The 20,240-nt window shown below is 41.1% G+C and overlaps 1 protein-coding gene across 5 annotated transcripts in view; it reads right to left on the bottom strand.

Annotated features, from left to right (window-relative positions):
* PHF8 (PHD finger protein 8) overlaps positions 1-20,240 on the bottom strand; it is a 91,948-nt gene that overhangs the window by 30,318 nt on the left and 41,390 nt on the right. For 3 of the 5 annotated variants that reach the window (XM_081222642.1, XM_081222641.1, XM_081222638.1), the window contains exons 9-18: positions 17,323-17,410; positions 16,849-16,955; positions 15,518-15,609; positions 12,915-13,004; positions 10,909-11,211; positions 10,042-10,145; positions 5,598-5,776; positions 5,218-5,303; positions 4,572-4,705; positions 3,657-3,970 (exon numbers count right to left, since the gene is read on the bottom strand). In XM_081222642.1, the coding sequence (XP_081078768.1) occupies positions 3,657-3,970; positions 4,572-4,705; positions 5,218-5,303; positions 5,598-5,776; positions 10,042-10,145; positions 10,909-11,211; positions 12,915-13,004; positions 15,518-15,609; positions 16,849-16,955; positions 17,323-17,410 (1,497 nt within the window). The remainder of the gene's footprint in view (positions 1-3,656; positions 3,971-4,571; positions 4,706-5,217; positions 5,304-5,597; positions 5,777-10,041; positions 10,146-10,908; positions 11,212-12,914; positions 13,005-15,517; positions 15,610-16,848; positions 16,956-17,322; positions 17,411-20,240) is intronic. The other 2 variants (XM_081222639.1, XM_081222640.1) reach the window with 2 other exon arrangements.

Below are 20,240 nucleotides of genomic sequence, written 5' to 3'. Positions count from 1 at the left end.
TATAAAATAAAATACCTAGTAATAAACTGAAGAAGAGATATACAAGAAAGCCTGAATAAATCGACCATTTTTGAAGATAGAAGGACAAGATGGCCTGTTTTGCGGCTGCTCAAAGGTAAATGGCAGAATGATAGCAATGTCATCCAGAAGTTGCACTGGTTCAAAAGCAATTTTCCCTGGCATGTTGCTTTTAACCAATCAGTGGTGAGTTTTCTCACAGTTCAGAGAAAACCTTAGCTATATATGAAGACCTACACACAAATGCTAAAAATCCTGCAATAGTGCCTCCCGTCAGAGGAAGGGTAAATGGTGGCTTTGTTTTCTACAAAATTAAGTTCTGTTGGGAGAGGAGGATGCTGGAGAGTGCAGCTGAAGACGTTGTGAAGACACTTTCCCCTGTGTTTAAAAACAACAAAGGACTTCCCTGGTGGTGCAGTGGTTAAGAATCCGCCTTCCAATGCAGGGGACACGGGTTTGAGCCCTGGTCCGGGAAGATTCCACATACCACGGAGCAACTAAGCCCGTGTGCCACAACTACTGAGCCTGTGCCCTAGAGCCCGTGAGCCACAACTACTGAGCCCGTGCGCCACAACTACTGAAGCCCGCGCACCTAGAGCCTGTGCTCCGCAACAAGAGAAGCCACCCACAACAATGAGAAGCCCACGTACCACAACGAAGACTAGCCTCTGCTCACAACTAGAGAAAGCCCACGCACAGCAACGAAGATCCAACACAGCCAAAAATAAATAAATAATTTAAAAAAATAAAAACAACAACAAAAGACTGCTGACGACTAGGCTCTGGATCAGATTTTAATTTGATAAAGCTGCTATTTATCTTAAGCAAATGCCCTCAAGGACCTACATCTGGAAGGAGGAACCTGAGCCCAGGCAGAGTTTAGGGCTACAAAGGATCCACTGACTACAATGCTGGGTGCAAATGCCGATGGGCTCTAACCAGGCAAGGATTACTATTAGGACTGTCATTATCTGGGCCAGTGTTTTGGCTTCAAAGCCACAGAGATTTTGAGGGGTATACCCCTTTCTTTTTCTTGTAAGCCCTATTATTTTTAGTGTACAAATCTTCAGGATATTTTTCAGAAACGTGTATATCCCACTGTAGCAGAAAGGGCTCTGATGAAAGATGTCAGTCTCCATAAATTAATCCATAAATTGCAAATGCCAAGCAATCTTAATAAAAAATCCTAATAGGATTTTTCATGGAGTTTGACAAGCTGATTCTATAATCCATCTGGACTAGAAAAAACTCAATAATGGCCTAGAAATTCTGGAAAAATAATAACAAGTAGTTGGGTACCTCCTCATTAAACTGCCTTTCTAGTGTTGCTGGGCAAAGCAGGGAGGGGGAAGCAGACAGAGGCTGAGTGAGCTGTTTGTCCTGAGGTAGGACTAGTGAGACCAGGTCCAGATTCCTTGGCTATAGGTCAACGTGACTGTCTGCTGAAGGTAAGATGGATAGCCAGGGAAACTTGGCAACAAACTAAGACCAATCACAGCTCAACCCAGAGATGATGGGCTTGCTGAACATCTGTATTCTCCTCAGGTCCAAAGCAAGTTATGCAGAGGGGATTTGCCCTACCAGACACAAGGCCTAGAGTAACTAACCTATGAGGTAGTGCCACATGAGTGGACAAGTTGGTTTTATGGAACAGAATAATATTAATAGTATCTAACACACAGCACTTACCATGTGCTGGGCAATGTTTTAAGTGCTTTATGTATAACTCATTTAATCCTCACAACAACCTATGAGGTAGGTACTATTATCACAGAGAGGTTAATTAGCTTGCCCAAGGTTACATAGCTATTGAGGAACAGAACTGGGAATAGAGTAGAAAAACAAATCCAGGGAATTGCCTGGCAGTCCAGTGGTTAGGACTCTGCACTTTCACTGCCGAGGGGGTGGGCTCAATCCCTGGTTGGGAACTAAGATCCCACAAGCCTCTCAGCGCCACCCCCCCAAAAGAGAAAAACAAATCCATATATATATGGGAATTTAGTTTAGGACAGAAGCGGAGCTTCAAATCAGGGGGATAACTGATGAACTAGTCAATAAATGGTATTGGGGCAAATGACTATCCATGTGGAAAAAAATATAGATTCTTACCTCTCACAATTCACAAAACCTAATTCCAGAAAAAAAGCTAAAATTTTAACTTCTATACAAGTTTTAGGTGAAAATATAAGAAATTCTTCTTACACAAAACATAAAATACAAAAAAAAATTGATAAAGACGACTATGTAAAAACTGAAATCTGCTACATGCTAAAAGATACCGTAAGTAAAATTAAAATACAAGCAACAGACTAAGAGAAAATATTTTTCAACACTTGCAGAATATATAAAAAACACTCCAACAAATCTAGAATACATAAAGAACTCCTACAAATCAATAAGAAAAACTAACATCCTGAAAATGAGTGAAAAACTGAATAGATAATTCACGGGAAAGGAATAAGGAAGAGCCAATAAACATAAAACAAACAAACTGCAACACCATTTTTTGCCATCAGATTGGCAAAAATTAAAAAGGCTGATAACATCCACTGTTGGTAAGGCTGTCGGAAAACAGGTATATCTCATACACCACTCATATACTGACCTTTTTGGAAGGAATTCGGCACTATCAACATTTATGTTGTACATACCTTTAACTCAGCAGGTCTAGCTACCTTACAGAAATGTTAACGGGTACATGGGCACAAAAGGTTATTTACAAGAATTTTCAAAACACTAAAAATTAGAAACAACCTAAATGATAATCAGTAGGAAATAGTTAAACATATGATGCTATACCTATGCTACAGACTACTATGCAGCAGGTAGATCTCAATGCATTGATGAAGTGTATCTCTAGGTACTGATGTTGAAAGATACCCAAGTAAGTTGTAGAACCACACACACTAAACGAAACTATACCTCTATCTATTTATGTCTACATATGGGTGTAAACACACGAAAATAAAAGGTATATATCAAACTGATAACAAAGGTTACCTCTGGATAACCTTTCTCAGAAGGGGAAGAGTGTTAGCCAAAGGGAATTTCTGCCTTCTCTGTCTTGTTCTAATTTTGGTCAATGAGGATTAATTTTTAAAATAATATTAAAACAAAAACCTACATTAAAGTCAGCTGCACTATACAAAAAAGTGCTTTATACATTGTAGTACTCAACAAAGTTTACTTTACAAAAAAGGAGTCATCTATTAAATGTGAAAAGCCCACCGAAAAGTCATCATAAACCTTTGCAAGGGATGAACTGAATGACACATAACACAAATGATACAGGTAATGGAAGTAAAATAGACAAGAGGGAAAAAAGAGTCACCAGCAGTGAAGACTGGACAACGCTAAAAATGGTTAATAGCTAATTATAATAGCTACCATTTTTTGAGGGCCTCCCATGAACAAGACACGGTGCCAGGTGCTCTGTGCAAGCATCATCTCTAATTCTTACATCAACCTGTGAGATATCCCCATTTTACAGATTAAGAAAATATGGCACAGAGAAACCAAGTGTCAGGCTTAAGGCCATGCCTTTGCTCACTACAGGCTGTCCTGGATTGGATTTGGGATTGAGACGGGGGCAGGGGGGAGCCCTCCTGGTCTGGACTCAAGTGCTCAGCTGCCCTTACTATACTCTGCATCCTTGAAGCATGCTCCCAAGCTGTCCTGTTCATCGAGACTGGCGTTCTCCTCCTCCTCCTCGCTCTCGGTTCTCCAGTATGCTGGCCGCTTGATGGGCCGCTTCCCTGGGATGCGCTGGGAAGCAGGACTGCTAGACACTGTGCCCAGCCCACTGCTGGAACTCCCACTGCTTCGGTCCTGCCCCCCGGTCCACCAGGCCTGCAGGCTGGAGGTAGCTGGCGAGGATGATGAGGACTGCAGGTTGGCCATGCACAGCATGCCCTGGATGGCCTCCTGAGTGCTGGGAGAGGCAGGGGCCTCGCTGCAAGGGACAGAGGAGAAATGCTGAGGAAGTTTCTCTAGTTGTCAGAGGAAATCAGTCATCAGAAGAGTCAGGGAGGAGGGACAACAGCTGCTGGGGTCAGGGTGGGAGGAAGGAGGAGAGAACCATCCCTGGCGAAAAACCAGAAACCACACTAAAGATCAAAATAGTATCAAAGACTATTTTCATAAAAAGGCCAGTCCTTCTTGACTCACGTCTCTCCATAGACAGCAGGCAAGAAGGCAAAAAGAGGGGTACACCTCCCTTCCTGTTCACCAATACTGCATTCTTTCCTTTTTCTTTTTTCTTAAAGCAAGGCCCAGAAAAGGCCCAGCTCTCCTTCCATGCCTCTTCTAACTTCCAAAAACCCCCAAACTTATTACCCTTGAAGTCCGTATATCCTCTCTCAGTCAGATCTTAAGTACCTCGGGACAGATTTCATGTCTACTTTATTCTTTCAGCCCAAAGGCCCTGGCTAATTTTTGTCCCTTTAAATGACCCAATTAATATCTACTGATTGGTTGACCTAGCCCTTTGGGTGGCAGGTGGGGGTGTGTGTTGTCTGAACACCTAGAAAGGGGAGATCAAAGCCAGTACTCACGTGAGGGCAGCATAGTCAGGTCCCCCCACCTGCCTGCTGGCCTTGAGCAGATCAAGAATTCCACCAGCTCCACTCCCATTTCCAAGCTTGCCTTCGACCCCTTCTACCATGTCCTCATCTGTTGTATAGTCCTCCTGTTGGAGAAAAAGGATATCACCTCAGCTGCCCAGGGTTGGTCTGGTAAGGCCCCAATACAGGGTTGACAGTCTCACTCCTGATACTAATATCTTCTGAGCACCAAGTGTCTACTAAGTACTAAGCAGAATATTTGTTCTTTCATCTTAATCTCCACAGCATCTTTGTGAGGCAAGTCTAACTCCCATTTTACAGATAAGGAAACTAAGGCTCAGTGAAGTTAAATAATTTGTGTAAAATCACAAACAGATATTCCAAATCAGATACTCTTTCTGCTACATCACACTGACTTTTATTCTACTCTATATTAAAGAATTTTAAAAATATTTCAACTAAAGTATAATCTTCCATTTATATGTTCAGGAGCACTTAGCCCACAGTCTTTTATTTTATAAATATTTTAGGAATGGAATGCATAGGATGTCTCCCCCACCCTCAACTAGAATGACAATCTGTATTCTGTCTACGTAACCAGAATGAGCAGAAGATTAGAAACAGGGCAGGCCCCTACCTCAATGTCAAACTCAACTTCTCCTGGTTCACGAACTCGGTTGGGGTCAGAGCAAGGCTTCGCACGGGGCAACTTTCGGGGAAATTCTAGAAAGCAATGGAATGCACTTATCATGAAGCTAAGATTAGCATCTGAGCCAAACACCCAGGGGAAAGAGAATAAGACTATAATTTTCCTGAAAGTAATGACCACAGACGAGTAATTTAGGGAGGTTAGGAATTAGCTTATAAATAAATCTCTAGAGCAAAGGATACATGGAAGCCTACAGAGCTGGTAAATCAGAATGTCAACAAGCTCAGGCTTAAGGTCTTGAGTCTATCAAGCGGACCAAAAACAAACTGAAATGGGCAGGGCAGGAAAGAAAAAGAACAAGTACACACTTGGTCTTATTATCAGGGTCGCCTTCTCCTTTCCCAGTCTCTCATCAATCTGCAGTTCATCATCTGAATCCAAGTCAAATTCATCCTCCATCACCTGTTCTGCCACCAGCCTAGGCTTGTCTACCTTCTTTGCGATCTTGGCTCGCCGAGACTTGGATAAGCTCTTTACCCTCTTGGCACTGGAGAGAGAGTGAAGGTGAACATAAAAACAGTCACACTCGATGGCAATTCTACCCAAATTGATCTACAGATTCAATGCAATCCTATCTAAATCCATCTAGTTTTGTAGAGATTAATAAGCTGATACTAAAATGTATATGGGCATACAAAGGACTTAACATGGCCAAAACAATTTCAAAAAAGAACAAAGTTGGAGGACTTATACTACTCAATTTCAAAATTTACTATAAAGCTACAGTAATCAAGGTAGTGTGATATTGCCATAAGGATAGACATATACATCAATGGAACAGACCTGTGAGTCTAGAACTAAACCCTTAAATTTATAGTCAGTTGATTTCTGACAAAGGTGCTTATTAGGCAATTCAGTGGAGAAAGAATAGTCTTTTCAACAAATGATGCTGAGATAAGTGGATATCACATGCAAAGAAATGAATGTGCACTCTTACCTCATATCATACACAAAAATTAACTAAAAATGGATCATAGATCTAAATGTAAAAGCTAACACTATAAAACTTCTAGAAGAAAATATAGGAAAATATCTTTGTGGCCTGAGATTAGGTAAAATTCAAAACAATTGTGCTTCAAAAGACACCATTAAGAAAATGAAAAGACAAGCCACAGACTAGGAGAAAATATTTGTAAATCATTTATCTAGAAAAGGATTTGTATCCAGAATATTTAAGTAACTCTTAGAATGAAACAAAAGACAAACAAAACCAATTAAAAAATAAGCAAAAGATCTGAATAGACATTTCTCTAATGATGATATATAAATGGCTCAACATTATTAGTCTTTAGGGAAATGCAAATCAAAACCACAAAAAGATACCACTTTACATCCATCAGAATGGCTATAATCAAAAAGACAGACAATAACAACCATTAGCCAATATATGGAGAAACTCATAATTGCTAGTAAGAGTGTAAAATGGTACATGCTTTGGGATAAATTTTGGCAATTTCTTAAAAAGCTAAACAGAGTTGCCATATGACCCAAAATTTTACTCCTGAGAAACAAAAACATGTCCACACAAAAACTAGTACTCAAATGCTCATAGCACCATTATTCATAATAGCGAAAAAGCATAATCAATCCAAATGACCATCAACTAGTGAATGGATAAACTAAATGTGGTATATCCACACAATGAAATACTATTGAGCAATAAAAAGGAACAAATTAATGATACTTCTACATCATGGATGAACTTCAAAAACACTGTTAAGTGAAAGAAGCCAGACACAAGAGACTACATATGTATGATTCCATTTATATGAAGTGTCTAAAAAAGCAAATCCATAGAGATAGAAAGTAGATTAGTGGTTGCTTGGGCCTGGGGAAGAGAACCAGGAATGACTGTAAGTGGATATGAGGGATCTATTTGGTGTGATAGAAATGTTCCAAAATTATATTGTGGTGATGGCAGCGTATTCTTTAAATTTACTAAAAGTCATTTAATTGTACACTTAAAACAGGTTAATTGTATGGTATGTAAATTATACCTCAAAAAAGCTGTTAAAATATATAAAGGAAGTAGAAAGAACTCAAAAGTGGCTTAAATAATCCTGTTACACATGGTAAACAATATTAACCAGTACAGACTGCTCAAATAAGCCTTATAGTTAAGAGAAACAAGTTTCTGGTAAATCAGTACACTTGACACATTCAGCAAATAGTCATTTGGTGAACTGGATTTTAGTGAATTAGCTGTTTTCTACCTCATAGGGTTGCTGGGAGGATTAACGAGCTAATGTAGAGACTGACACGTGGCAAGTGGCCCAATGGTAGCTAATCTTATAGTTCTCTGGGCCTCACTTTCCCACGTTAGTAAAATGGGGATAACAACACTTACCCTCAGGGTTGTTGTGAGGACTAAATAAAATAATGTATGTAAATGGCTAAGATAGAGTCTGACACAGAGCAGGTGCTCAATAAATGGTAGCTATTTAACCTTGATCTTTTATTAACTTCTAATAATGAAAAATCTCAAACATATATAAAATATTAAAAACTCCCATGTACCTATGACCCAGCTAAGTTTTAGCAATTATCAACACACAGCCAATCTTGTTTCCTCTACACCTCAGTCCCCACAAAACATGGCATTATTCTGGAGAAAAGGCCAGATATAATATCATATTGTCTATAAATATTTCTATACCTTGACTCCCTAGGTTCACTTAGCAGCAGCCTCTGGCAGGTGCAAGAAGGTAATAGAAGCAGCACAAGAAAGACTGGTGAGGAAGGGAAAAATGTCTCATTGTGTCCTCAATAGCCATTATAGGCTGGACCCTTAGGACTCTTATTAATTTTCTCTACCCCAGCAGACCAACCATGGGTTCTAGGCAAAGGCAATGCTCAACAGTCTCTATAATCTTATTCTTCAGTAACTATGTTCTCAAATAACAAGGATAGCTCTGCTGCTTTCAGAATCTGCCCTGCCCTCACACTCCCTTTTCCCTTATTTCCCACCCAGGTAGACCTACTACCTTGGGATCTGAAAACAATCTTTTCCTACAAAAAGGCTGTTAAGGTATCCTTGTCGCTTATGTTCCTACACTGTTCATACTCTGTACTTAACTCTTGACTGCTCCTGTCTGGTGTTCTGAGTGTCCAGATGGTAACTTTTACTGTCTTCCTTTGCCTCCCTACATGTTTGAGGGTTTCTGATGACCTACTTAGCTTCTGGCCATACCCACAACCATCATCATCACCACCACCACCATCACCTTTCATCTTCAACTTCATCATCATATTCGTAAGAGCGACCATTTATTAAGCATTTACTATGTGCCAGAACCTGTGACAGGCACTTTACATGCATTACTTCATTTAGTCCTCCAACAACCCTAAGGTTAGTTTTATCTATAGAATAGATAAAATGAGGACAGAGAAGTGCAGATACGTTAATTAGCTTGTCAAGGTCACATAGCGAATACGTGACAGAGCAGGGATTCAAATTCGGGATTGTCTGATTCCCAAGCTGGAGCTTTTTGCCAAGATGTGCTTTTATTTTATTCTTTTAGAAAACATTCTGTTAAAAATTATTTTAGGGCTTCCCTGCTGGCACAGTGGTTGAGAGTCCGCCTGCCGATGCAGGGGACACGGGTTCGTGCCCCGGTCTGGGAAGATCCTACATGCCGCAGAGCGGCTAGGCCCGTGAGCCATGGCCGCTAAGCCTGTGCTCCGCAACGGGAGAGGCCACAACAGTGAGAGGCCCTCGTACCGCAAAAAAAAAAAAAAAAAAAAAAAAAAATTTAAGAAAAGTAATATGTGCTCACTGTATAAAATTCAAATGCTTTTGAAGTGAAAATTTCCTCTCTTGCTTCCCCTATTCTACTTTCCAGAGATAACTACTGTTACAAGTTTGGTGTGACAAGTATAAAATATGTGACAAATATATTTATTTGCATGAATGTGTATAAACATCTCTGGGAGGAAATCGTTGACATTGGTTTTCCATGCGGAGGGGAACTTGGGAACAGAGAGGAGTGGGAGCAAAATTTTTCACTATGTATTCTTTCACACTTTTTGAATTTTAAACCGCATAAATTAAATTTTAAACCTCTTCAAAAAGGTTAAGTTAAAGGAAAAGGTGTGTATGTTGCTTTTTTACACAAACACACACACATATGTGCATACGTGCTTTTTTTAAAAGTTAAAATGAACTATTCCTATATATTATCTTGCAACCTGATTTTTTCACTTAAAATATATCTTGGAAATCTTTTCACGTCAGTAGATAGTAAACTCATTCTTTTTAAGTTACAAAGCATTCTATTCCATAGATGTACCATAATTTATTTATCCAACCTTTATTGATGAACGTTTCCAATTGCTTACTATTACAAACAATGATACAGTGACTACTAAATATTTCTCTTTACACACCTGTGCAAATATTTCTGCAAAATAAGTTCCTAAAAACTGAATTGCAAAAGGTGCTCTTAACCAGTATGCTGTACTACCTCCTATTCCCACCAACAGTTCTGACCCACTGACTTGCTGAAATTTCTAGAACTTATACAAGATTTTTCTCAGGACTGCCAATTAGTTCCAGACCTCTCCCCCTTCCCACCCCCAATACCACCGTGGTTCTCTGTACTAAGGAATGTTATCTGATAATATCTGGTTATTTCCCCAAGCACAGCCCCTCCCTCACCCATGTCCCAGCCCCAGGTCCCAATTCCATGCCTTGTCTTAGTGGCATATTGCCACCAACAATCCCAGCATCTCTGCTCCTTCTCCCCACCTCACCTGCCATTAGACATCAACAGGGCCAGCGGGACCTCATTCCCATCAAGGTCCAAGTCTGGCGAGTCATCATCTGAGTCATTCAAGCAGGTACCAGTGATGTTGAACTGTAGGAGGAGGAGGCTCAGTTGTCACCTGTCTGGAACTCCCATGTGAATCAGAATGACCAGTTCCCTCTGGTTTCACTGGTTGAGTTCACTGTCAAAACCACCTGAACCAAGGCCTTCTGCTATGCTGTCCCCCCACCCCCAACCCAAATGATCACAGGAGCAGAAGGCTGAGAATGTATGGCTGGCTCAGGGGAAACCTATCAATCTTGCAAAACATGTTCCCTAAAAAGAGGTGGAGCATCTTCACATGCCTATGGAGGGCGCCACAATCTTGAAGCAAGGTGGAGCCCTGGAGGAGGGCTTTTCTCAAGAACCTGTTCAAGATTCCAACCTGCCACTCATATACCATGCTCTCAAATGTCATTCCCATCCCAGCATTTCAAGATTCATCTCAAGTGTCACGTTTACTGAGAAGAGCTCCTGACCATCGCCCCTACCCAGATAGAATCATCCCCTCCCATGTCTCAGGGTACCACACACACCCTTGATCGTGGCATCCACAACACTTCATTGCACTCATTTCTTTTTATGCCTATCTTTCTCACTAGCCTGTCAGCCTCTTGAGGGTTATGTCCACAGCACCTATCACAGTGCCCAGCATAGACAAGATCTCAATAAATGCCTGTTAAATGAGTGGGACTGGTAGCCAAACACCAGGGGCCCTAAGGGAGGTGGGAGGACAGGAGAGCCTATCCTTTTTATACCCTGCTCTTCCAAGGGACCCAAAAGGGTTGGGCTGAACCCAAGGGCCAGCACCCACCTTTGCTTTCTGGGAACAGCCTGTCTTCAGTGCCTGATGACTGTATGTGTCCATGAGATTATAGCTCAATTGGCCAGCAGGCCCCAAGGCTGAGCTCTCCTTGCCCTTTCGCTCTGCCTTCTTGAAGAATTCCTTGGGCTTCAGGCCTTTCTTCTTTGAACCACTTTTGGAGGGCAGTGACAGCCTGGACATGGATACTGAAGTGGAATGGGCTGGCCTGGTTAAGGGAATGGAGCCGGCTGGGAAGATCCTCTGCAGCCCAAAGATATTGCTTGTCTTCCCAACGTTCTGTTGGAAGATATCCTACAAGAGTGTTAGTACATGAGGGGGTTAGAGCTTACTCAAGGGTTCACTCTGCACTAAGAGCAGAGGTCTGTTCATGGCACTGGCAGTACTGCCATGAAGGGGCTTAAAGATGCTCCACATATGCACTTATGCACACCCTAGTTTTGGCACAATAAGTCATCAAGAATTTACTGGGTGGCATTTCTTTACCCAGCCATTGACGAGTAAGGAGAAGACGAGCAGAGGAAAAGCTCAGCACTACTGTCAAAACCGGAGAGGAAAAGACTCCAAGAGCAGCTGACATGAGACAGAAAATAACTGAGTACTAAAATGTGTGGTTCCAACTCTAAGGACCACAGGATTTGAGAGCAGGAGAGAGGTTCTAGTCCTAATTCTACTAGCCTCCCACCTTCATCTTATTCATAGCAGTTATGCTTTGATTGATTGTATATATTGAGCTTCCACATTAAGATTTCATTTGAAAAAAAGGATTTCATTGCTTCAAAACATTTGAAAGCCAATGAAAAAGATATGATCCATCTCTTAAGTCCTCTTCCAACCAGCCCAAAGTTCTGTGTATATAAAACTGGTTTAAGTGGGAAGAGCCAGAGAAAAGGTAGGCCTAAAACCCTGAAGGATTCTGACAGATGGAAGTGGTGGAAAATGAGGTAGGAGGTGGACAATGTAAGCTATGGTGTAGGCAGTGAAACATGCTGCAGGAGGTGAGGCTAGAACCCCAACTTCCCAGTAGCTCACTCTGACCACCCTTCAGCACAGATTTAGTGCCTGTATCCTGGGCACTAAATGGAACCTTACAGCTTCTGAGCTAAAGGAAAGTTGAAACTTCCTCAAATCCAATTCTCCTCTGGTGCCTTTGCTACTTCACCAGCCCACACTGAGTTCTCTCTTTGCTGTAGTCTATTAATAACAATGGCTCACATTTATTGAGTACTTACTCTGCCAGGCACTGTGCGAGGGGCTCTATATACATTAGCTCTTAATCATAACAAAACTCTGAAAAGGTGGTGTTATCCCCACTTTACAGATAAGGATACTGAGGCTCTGAAAGGCTTGCAAATGACAGAGCAGGAACCAGAACCCAAGTTTCTCTGAGTCTCTTACCACTGCACCTTACTGTCTCGTGGTATATGCCACCTGCTGAAACATGGCTTTGTAATCATCTTCAACCCGGGAGAACTGTCATTTTGTAGAATGTAGAGACTGAGTCAAAATATTAATAACAACAACTACTACTACTACTACTACTATGACCTCTGCCACCCACGACCACCATGACCCACCAGCAGAATTTACTGAGCACCTACTGTGTGCCAAGCCCTATACTTAGTGCTCAACCTGTATTATTTTACTCAATCCTCTTAATAATCCCTCAGTAGTTATTAGTTATCCCCACTTTAGACATGAGGAAACTGAGGCTCAGACAGGTTAACTTTCCTCAGGTTCCTCTACTAGATTGTGAGTTCTTTGTGGGCAGGCACTGTATTATTTATGTATCCTAAGCACCTAGCCCAACATGTGGCACACTTGAGGCACATAATAATTATCTGAATGAATGAATAAATGAATGAATGAATAGGGTACTTGGCGGGGTCTTCCCAATCCTTCCCCTGAGCTCTCATTCATGCCAACTTCAAAAGCCTGACCTGCCACTTGAGCCTTGAGCCCTTCCCAAACGCCTCCCCTGCTCCCATGCTTCTTACTTCCACCAGGCGAATCTCCCTAGCCAGATCTTTAATGAGCTGTACGGTCCTCACTGTCTCCGGGATCTCATCCTCGTGGTCTGGCAGAGCCTGTCAAACAAAAGGCATGAGGAATAGATCCACACATAAATGAACAACTGATTTTCAACAAAGTTACCAAGGCAATTCAATGGAGAAAGGGTAGTCTCTTTAACAAATGGTACTAGACTGATCAGATACCCATATGCAAAAAAAGAACTTCATTCCATATCTTGCACCAGACACACACACAGACTCACAATGGATCACAGACCTAAATGTCAAATCTAAAACTATAAACCTTTTAGAAGGAAACAGAGGAGAAAATCGTTGGGACCTTGGGTTAGGCAAAGATTTCTTAGGACATAAAAAGTATGAACCATAAAAGAAAAAACTGATAAATTAGACTTATTAAAAAATAAAAACTTCTCTTAGAAAAACACTGTTAAGACAAACCACTGACTGGGAGGAAATATTTGCAAAACATATATCTAATAAAATAAAGGACAGTGTCAAGAGGTGTGAGGAACTTAGTTGTGGCTTGAACCACACCCCTCAGAAAGTCAAGAACATCAGCAAGATCCCTGGGAACAACCCAGCCTCTCCACTTGTGAGGACAGAACTCAATGTTGAGCAGCTACAAGCCCACAGCTAGCCCAACAGCAACCCAGGGAGAGACCTGTTGATTGTCTCTCTTTTAATTCATTTGCAATCTTATTTATCAATACATCTCTATGCAGACAGACAGCTCAAACTTTTCCTCTGTGACTTCTTCCACCAGTTTTGACTTGAATTCTGTATCCAGAGGACTGATAAAAATTCCTCAGCATTTCCTCCTTGCTTCCCATGGTTTGATTCCTTTAACTCTTTTAATCCATTTGGAATTTATTTTGGTGGCTGGGCAGTGATGGGGGCTGAGAACCCATGTGACCCAGCTGGATAACCTTGACAGCTCTCTCCTCCCAGCCCAGGGGCTCTGGAAGGGTGAAGGAGCAACTCCTTCTCTTCACAAAAGAGAAGTTGTCTGCACTTCACAAAAGACTTCTCCCATGAGTGTGGGCTCCTCAGTTCTGTGTCCTACTCTCTTCCAGCTCCCTTTGGTCACACTGTTTGGGGCCATCCCTTGGTCCCTGAGGCCATCCTGGCTCAGGACATGAGTGCTTAGGACCTACCCACCTCCCTCCCTTTTGGTGTTCCTGGGACAGAGTCACTCTGAAGTTCACTTCGTGGGAGGGTCAGGTGTGGATGCAGAGTCAGAGATGAAACCCAAGGTAGCCACACCTGAGGGATGTGGCAAAACAGAATCGAAGGCTAAGGCCCAGGTGCAGTTGAGTCCAGGGAGCAAAAGGCCCAAAACATGAAGTCCAAGGATACCTGGGGGGAAGGCTGTCAACAGGAAATGGGGAGACTGTGCACATTTAAGCCTGCAGTGGCTGAAAAGTCTCCTCAGGCTACTGTATGCAGGGGAAGGAATCTACAAAGAGTATCAGAAGCATAAAAGAGTATATTGATATTTCCTTTTTTTGCACTTCTTAAAATTGGTTTTTAAATAAATTCAACATTTTGAGTAGGTAATCCATTCACGTAGTTCAAAAATCAAACAATATAGAAAGATATATATTGAAAAGCCTCAGTATATATCTGACCCTGCCATCAGCTCCCCTAGCCCACCCCAACAGGTAACCACTTTTATTAGTTTCTTCTGCATCCCTCCAGATTGTGTCTTCAGTCAAATACAAGCACATACAAATATAATTCTTCTTTTCCCCCCTTTTACACATAAGGTAGCGCACTATACACATAGTTCTACACTTTTACATGATAAATTCTGGAGATCTTTCCAAATCAGTACATAAAGAGCTTTCTTAATCTCTTTTAGAGCTGTTTAGTATTCAATTGGATAGATGGATATTGGTATAATCCTAAAAAGCCATTTTGTCAGTATACATCAAGAGTCTTACATTTTTTCACATACTTTGATCTAGTGATCGCTCTTCTAAAAATCTATCCTGAAGAAACAATCAAGAGATGAGGAACAAAGACTAATGCAAACAGCTATTTACTGCATGATTTTCTAGAACTATCTCCCAAATAAATAAATAAGCAACAATAAACAAGTGGTTAGGTAAGGATGGTACATCCCTGCAAAAGAATATCATGTAACTATTAATGTTTGTGGAGAACTCTGGTGACACAGAAAAATTAAGATAAGCCAAGCAATTCAGATACAAAATTATATGTACAGGGTGAGAGCAATCATGTTTTAAAAATGAATATTAAAAAAACAAAAGAAAGTATACCCAAATGTTAATGTTTATTCCCCGAGTTAAAATTACAGGTGAAGTTTTTCCTTCTTTACACTCTTCTGTATTTTTCTAATTCTCTACAGTAAGCATGTATTACTTTTTATAATCAGAAAGAAAGGTTTAAAAATATAATCCAAGGAGTCCTAGCCCAGTCCTCTACTCTAATCCTAGGAGCCCACAAACCTCCCTAGTTTCCTCCATGTTCCCAGAGGATCTTCCCAAAGCCAGTCCCTGCTGAGAGTAGACCTCTAAAGTAGGTAGAGAAATAAGTATATTTACTTCTTTCCTTGTCCAGGCTCTAAAGGCCAAGTTCAGGGCTTTACCACCATGGACCAGGTAGGAGGCAGGGTGTCTCCTGTTTTCTCGCAAACCTAAAGGGGGAAAGAGGAAGGTAGAGTGTCAAAGAAGCCATGCAGGGAAGTGAAGGACTTGTTAGTTTTTTTCAGGCAACCAGAGAAAATGCTCAAGGTTCTGAGCACAACTCCAGATCTCAGTTCTTATAATGGTGTTCATTTTATGACTACCTTGACGTCTACTATCTCATTTAATCCTATACCCAACCCTATAAGCCAGATATCATTATCTTCATTTTATAGTTCAGGAAATGAGGCTCAGAGAGGCAGAGAGACAACCAAAGGCCACACCTGGTAAGTGCCAAAGCCAAGATTGAAACCTCATCTGTCTAAATCTGAGGCCTGTGCTCCTTCTACACTACTCTGCCTCTTGGGTTTCAAAATGTGAACACTCAGGACAACTGCCACCTACACAGATCTGAAGAGCCATTAATGCCTTGTTCTGAGTTACTCCAGGAGGAGGTTATAACAAACATCCAGATTTAGGCTCAGTAAAGAATTTTCTACTGAACTAAGCTGTTCAGAACAGAAAATAATAAGCAGTTAGTCATCCAGCCTCTGAATGAACACTTAAGTGATGGTCTGCCTAGATGGCAGAATAAGGGATTGAGGTACTGCATAAGAGACTGTACTCATTGGCCTCTGAGGTTCTTTGTAACTCTTCCTGGCCAAGTCACCTTGAAGAATCTCAGGTCTGAGTAAGGGAGCCACTCTATTTCCAAGCAGACCAGGAAAGAGGAAACCCAGCAGGTTGGCTTCTACCTGGGCTGATACCCAGGAACCAAACCAATGATGGGTAGTCAGGACTGGGCCTTGTCCCCAGGGGAAGCACGTCCAGGGAACTCTGACACTATACCGATTGAGTTTCTTACTTTAATTGGCAGGAAATAGGAATAATTTCACTGTGATCCAATTTTCTCAGTCCCCTTTGCTAAATAAAAAAGTTAAAATCCATGCCCTACCCTACATTACGATTAGTAAAAAAGCCAATTTCAAAAGATCACATCCTTTGATTCCATTTTTATAGCATTCTTGAAATGACAAAATTACAGAGATGAAAAAGAGATCAGTGGTTTCCTGAAGTTATGGACAGTTCAGGGGGAGAGAGTGGGTGAGGTTATAAAAGGGTAACACTACAGAGATCTTTGTGGTGATGGGTACTGTATCTTGATTTGAGGTGATGGTTATGTGCACATGTGCACACACACATGGTCAGGGCAGCAGGGCAAAAAGGACAGTTGGCAAAGGGCTCCATACCTCGAAAGATGTCCAGGATATGCTTTCCCACATACCAACAGATGGTCTCAAAGTTGGGGAACTTGAAGAGGTCTGCTGTGCTCAACCGCTTCTCAATCTCATAGGCTCTGGAGGAAGTGGGCACAACAATAACAATGATAACAAGGACCCTGTTGACTGGGCACCTACTATGTATCAGGTATTGCTCTGGATGCTCTGTATCCATTATCTCTAATCCTCACAACTACCCTCTAAGACCTTACAGAGGGTTAGGAAACTTGGGCTCAAAGATTATGTGACTTGACAAAATTCACATAACTACTAAGTGAGGAAGAGGTATTCATCTTCAGACTGAACATCATCAGAAACCAGTATCCATTCCTTTCTGATCATCTTGCCTCCCTTTTATGCTGCACTCCTCACAATAGCAGAGAACTCAAGGACTCTAGCAGATGGGAATGGCCAACTCGGGATCACCAGAGCTTCAGGACTCACTTGAGCTGCATTTCAATGTTAAGGCTGTGTAAGAAGTTCCCTCCAAAGGCAAGGCAGTCCACGGGGGTCAGCACAGCATGGATCCATCCTGCAGTGTAATAAGGCAAAAAACATAGCTGGCAGAGGGCCTTTCTTCTTTGGACATCACCACTGCCCACTCAGCTCAAACACATCTCCTTAGACCAGCCAGCCTGGCAGTAATTCAGAACATTCTAGCTTCCTCCACTCTCCCAACGCCCATCCTAGCCAAGTCTGCCATCATTATAACCCTGAACTGCACCAACCTATGGGGTTAATAAACTCCTACTTCCCTTCTCTGCACTTCAAAATCTCTTCGTTGCCTCACCCATCCTCTGTCTTATTGCTAAGAAAGGCATCACCTCCTTGCCATGACTACCCGTTCTAACTCTGCGCTAGGTAAAACAAAGAGCTTTTGTGTTAGACAGACCTGGGTTCAAATCTTGCCGTTTCCTATAGCTAAATATCCACTTTACAGGTTGGTTGTGGAGGATGTACCTAGTTGAAACTAAATTATTTTCCTTGCCCTTGACCCTATACTGCCTTCTGGGACCTTCTGATTTTTCTTCTTACATCTCTCTCATATTCATCTCCCCTTCTTCATCCATCCATCCTACTAATGGCTTGGCTCAGATCCATCATTATCTCTCACCTACGCTATTTGCAACAGCCTACAAACTGGCTCCTCTAACACCAGTGGTTCTTTAAGGTGTGATCCAGGGAATCCTGGGGCTCCTTGAGACTCTTTCAGAGTATATGCATATGCATAGTCAAAACTATGTTCATGATAATACTAAGATGTTATTTGTCTTTTTTTTTTTTTTGCTGTACACGGGCCTCTCGCTGTTGTGGCCTCTCCCGTTGCGGATGGAGCACAGGCTCCAGACGCGCAGACTCAGCGGCCATGGCTCACGGGCCCAGCCGCTCCGCGGCATGCGGGATCTTCCCGGACCTGGGCACGAACCCAGGTCCCCTGCATCGGCAAGCGGACTCTCAACCACTGCGCCATCAGGGAAGCCCTATTTGTCTTTTTAACCCTCAGTATACAGTGGAGTTTTTCAAGGGGTATATGACATGATATCACAACACACAGAAGCAGATTTGAGGACACAAGTTTTCTGCTAACCCAAATATTAAACAGATTTGCAGAAATGTAAATGTCAGTCTTTTCACTAAATTTTTTTAGTTTGAAAATAGTTATTTTCCATAAAAATTGTTACTTATGCTAACATGTAATGGGCTTATTCTTGTTTTTTCCTCAATGAACTAATAAATATTTTTAAATTCTCAGTTTTAATTTATAATATGGTAAATATTAATAAATATAAACCATATAAATAAAAGCTCTTTGGGGTCCTCAATAATATTTAAGGGTATAAAGAGGTCCAGAGTCCAAAGTGTTTGTAAACCACTGGTCCACACCAATCTCAACCTCTGAAGTCCATCCTCCACATCTCAACCCTAAGTGATATATCTGAAATGCAAATCTGCCCATGTCACCTCTTGCTTGAAACTCTTCAATGAAATGTACATCCACAGAAGAATAGATAAACTGCTGTATACTCATACAATGGAATACTAGAAAGCAAGTGAAATGAATGAACAATAGCCACATGTATCAACATGGATCTCACAATCATAATGTTCAGAGAAAAAAGTTGAGAAAAATACATCTAATATGATTCCATTTATATAACATTCAAAAACATGTAAAATAATACTATATACTGCTTACTAAGGCATACCTATGTAATAAAGGAATAAAAATGCATGAGAATGATATCATCAACTTCAGGACAACAGCTAGCTCTGAGAGGGCAGAATGGGAATGTAATTGAGGAGAGGTATATACAAGGCTTCAAATATGTTTGTAATATGTTATATTTTTAGTTGAGTTATAAACACATAAATGCTCATTATATTATTCTTTATATCTTTTGCTACATCTGAAATATTTCATTAGAAATTAAATAAACAAATAAATCTTCAGTAGTCCCCAGTTGCCTCTGAAGTAAGTTCAGCCTGCCAACCTTTTCAGCTTCATCTGCTCCCAGCCCTTGGTCTTTAGGCTCCAGTATCCATAAACTGCTTCAAACATCTTTGCTTTGTTTATGCCTTTCCCTTTATCTGAGAGGACTTTCCTGCCTTTCTTTCCTTGGTCAGTCTATTTACTCTTCAGGTGTCACTCTTCTGAGAAGATTTTTACAAACCTCTGGCCAGACTAAGTGCTCTTCTCTGTGCTCCCAAAACTTCTGGTGAATACCTCTATTGTGTCTATTAGAATATTATACTGAAATGGCCTATCCATCTTATCTCTAGCACCTAGCCCAATGTTGGGGCAGACAGTAGACATGAAATGCTTGTGGAACTAAGTAGACTGCACCCAGTTTCTGGGAATTTCTACCAAGATGCAAATGAATCCAACTCAAATCTCTGGTAGACGAATTCAATTCACCAGTTACCAAGTGCCCAGTGTACAAAAAAAAAAAATCATGTGAGACCCAGCAAAAAATTCAAAGATGGGTGAATAAATGCATGGGAATAGAAAACTATAAAAGAGAAAAGCAGATGGGTATGGGAGTAGGAGGAGGGGGGCATGACTTGCCTCATCATATATTAAACATTCTATAAAACCAATGTAATCAAATCAATATGATATTGATATATGAATAGACAAACAGATTTGAGTAACAGAAAAGAAAATGCAGAATTATACAATATAATGTTAGACAAAGATGTTAGAATTATATGACACGAGTTTTAAAGGAGTCATCATAAAAATGCTTCAACAAACAATTACAAGCATGCTGGAAACAAACAAACAAAAGAAAGAGAAGCTATAAATAAGAAACAAGTACAAATTATAGAACTAAAAAATACTACATCTGAAATATATAATG

The sequence above is a fragment of the Mesoplodon bidens genome (assembly GCF_964165515.1).
Source record: "Mesoplodon bidens genome assembly, chromosome: X".
In the NCBI taxonomy this organism is placed as follows: domain Eukaryota; kingdom Metazoa; phylum Chordata; class Mammalia; order Artiodactyla; family Ziphiidae; genus Mesoplodon; species Mesoplodon bidens.
The sequence above is the reverse complement of the archived record's forward strand: the minus strand, read 5'-3'. Positions and strand labels throughout refer to the sequence as shown.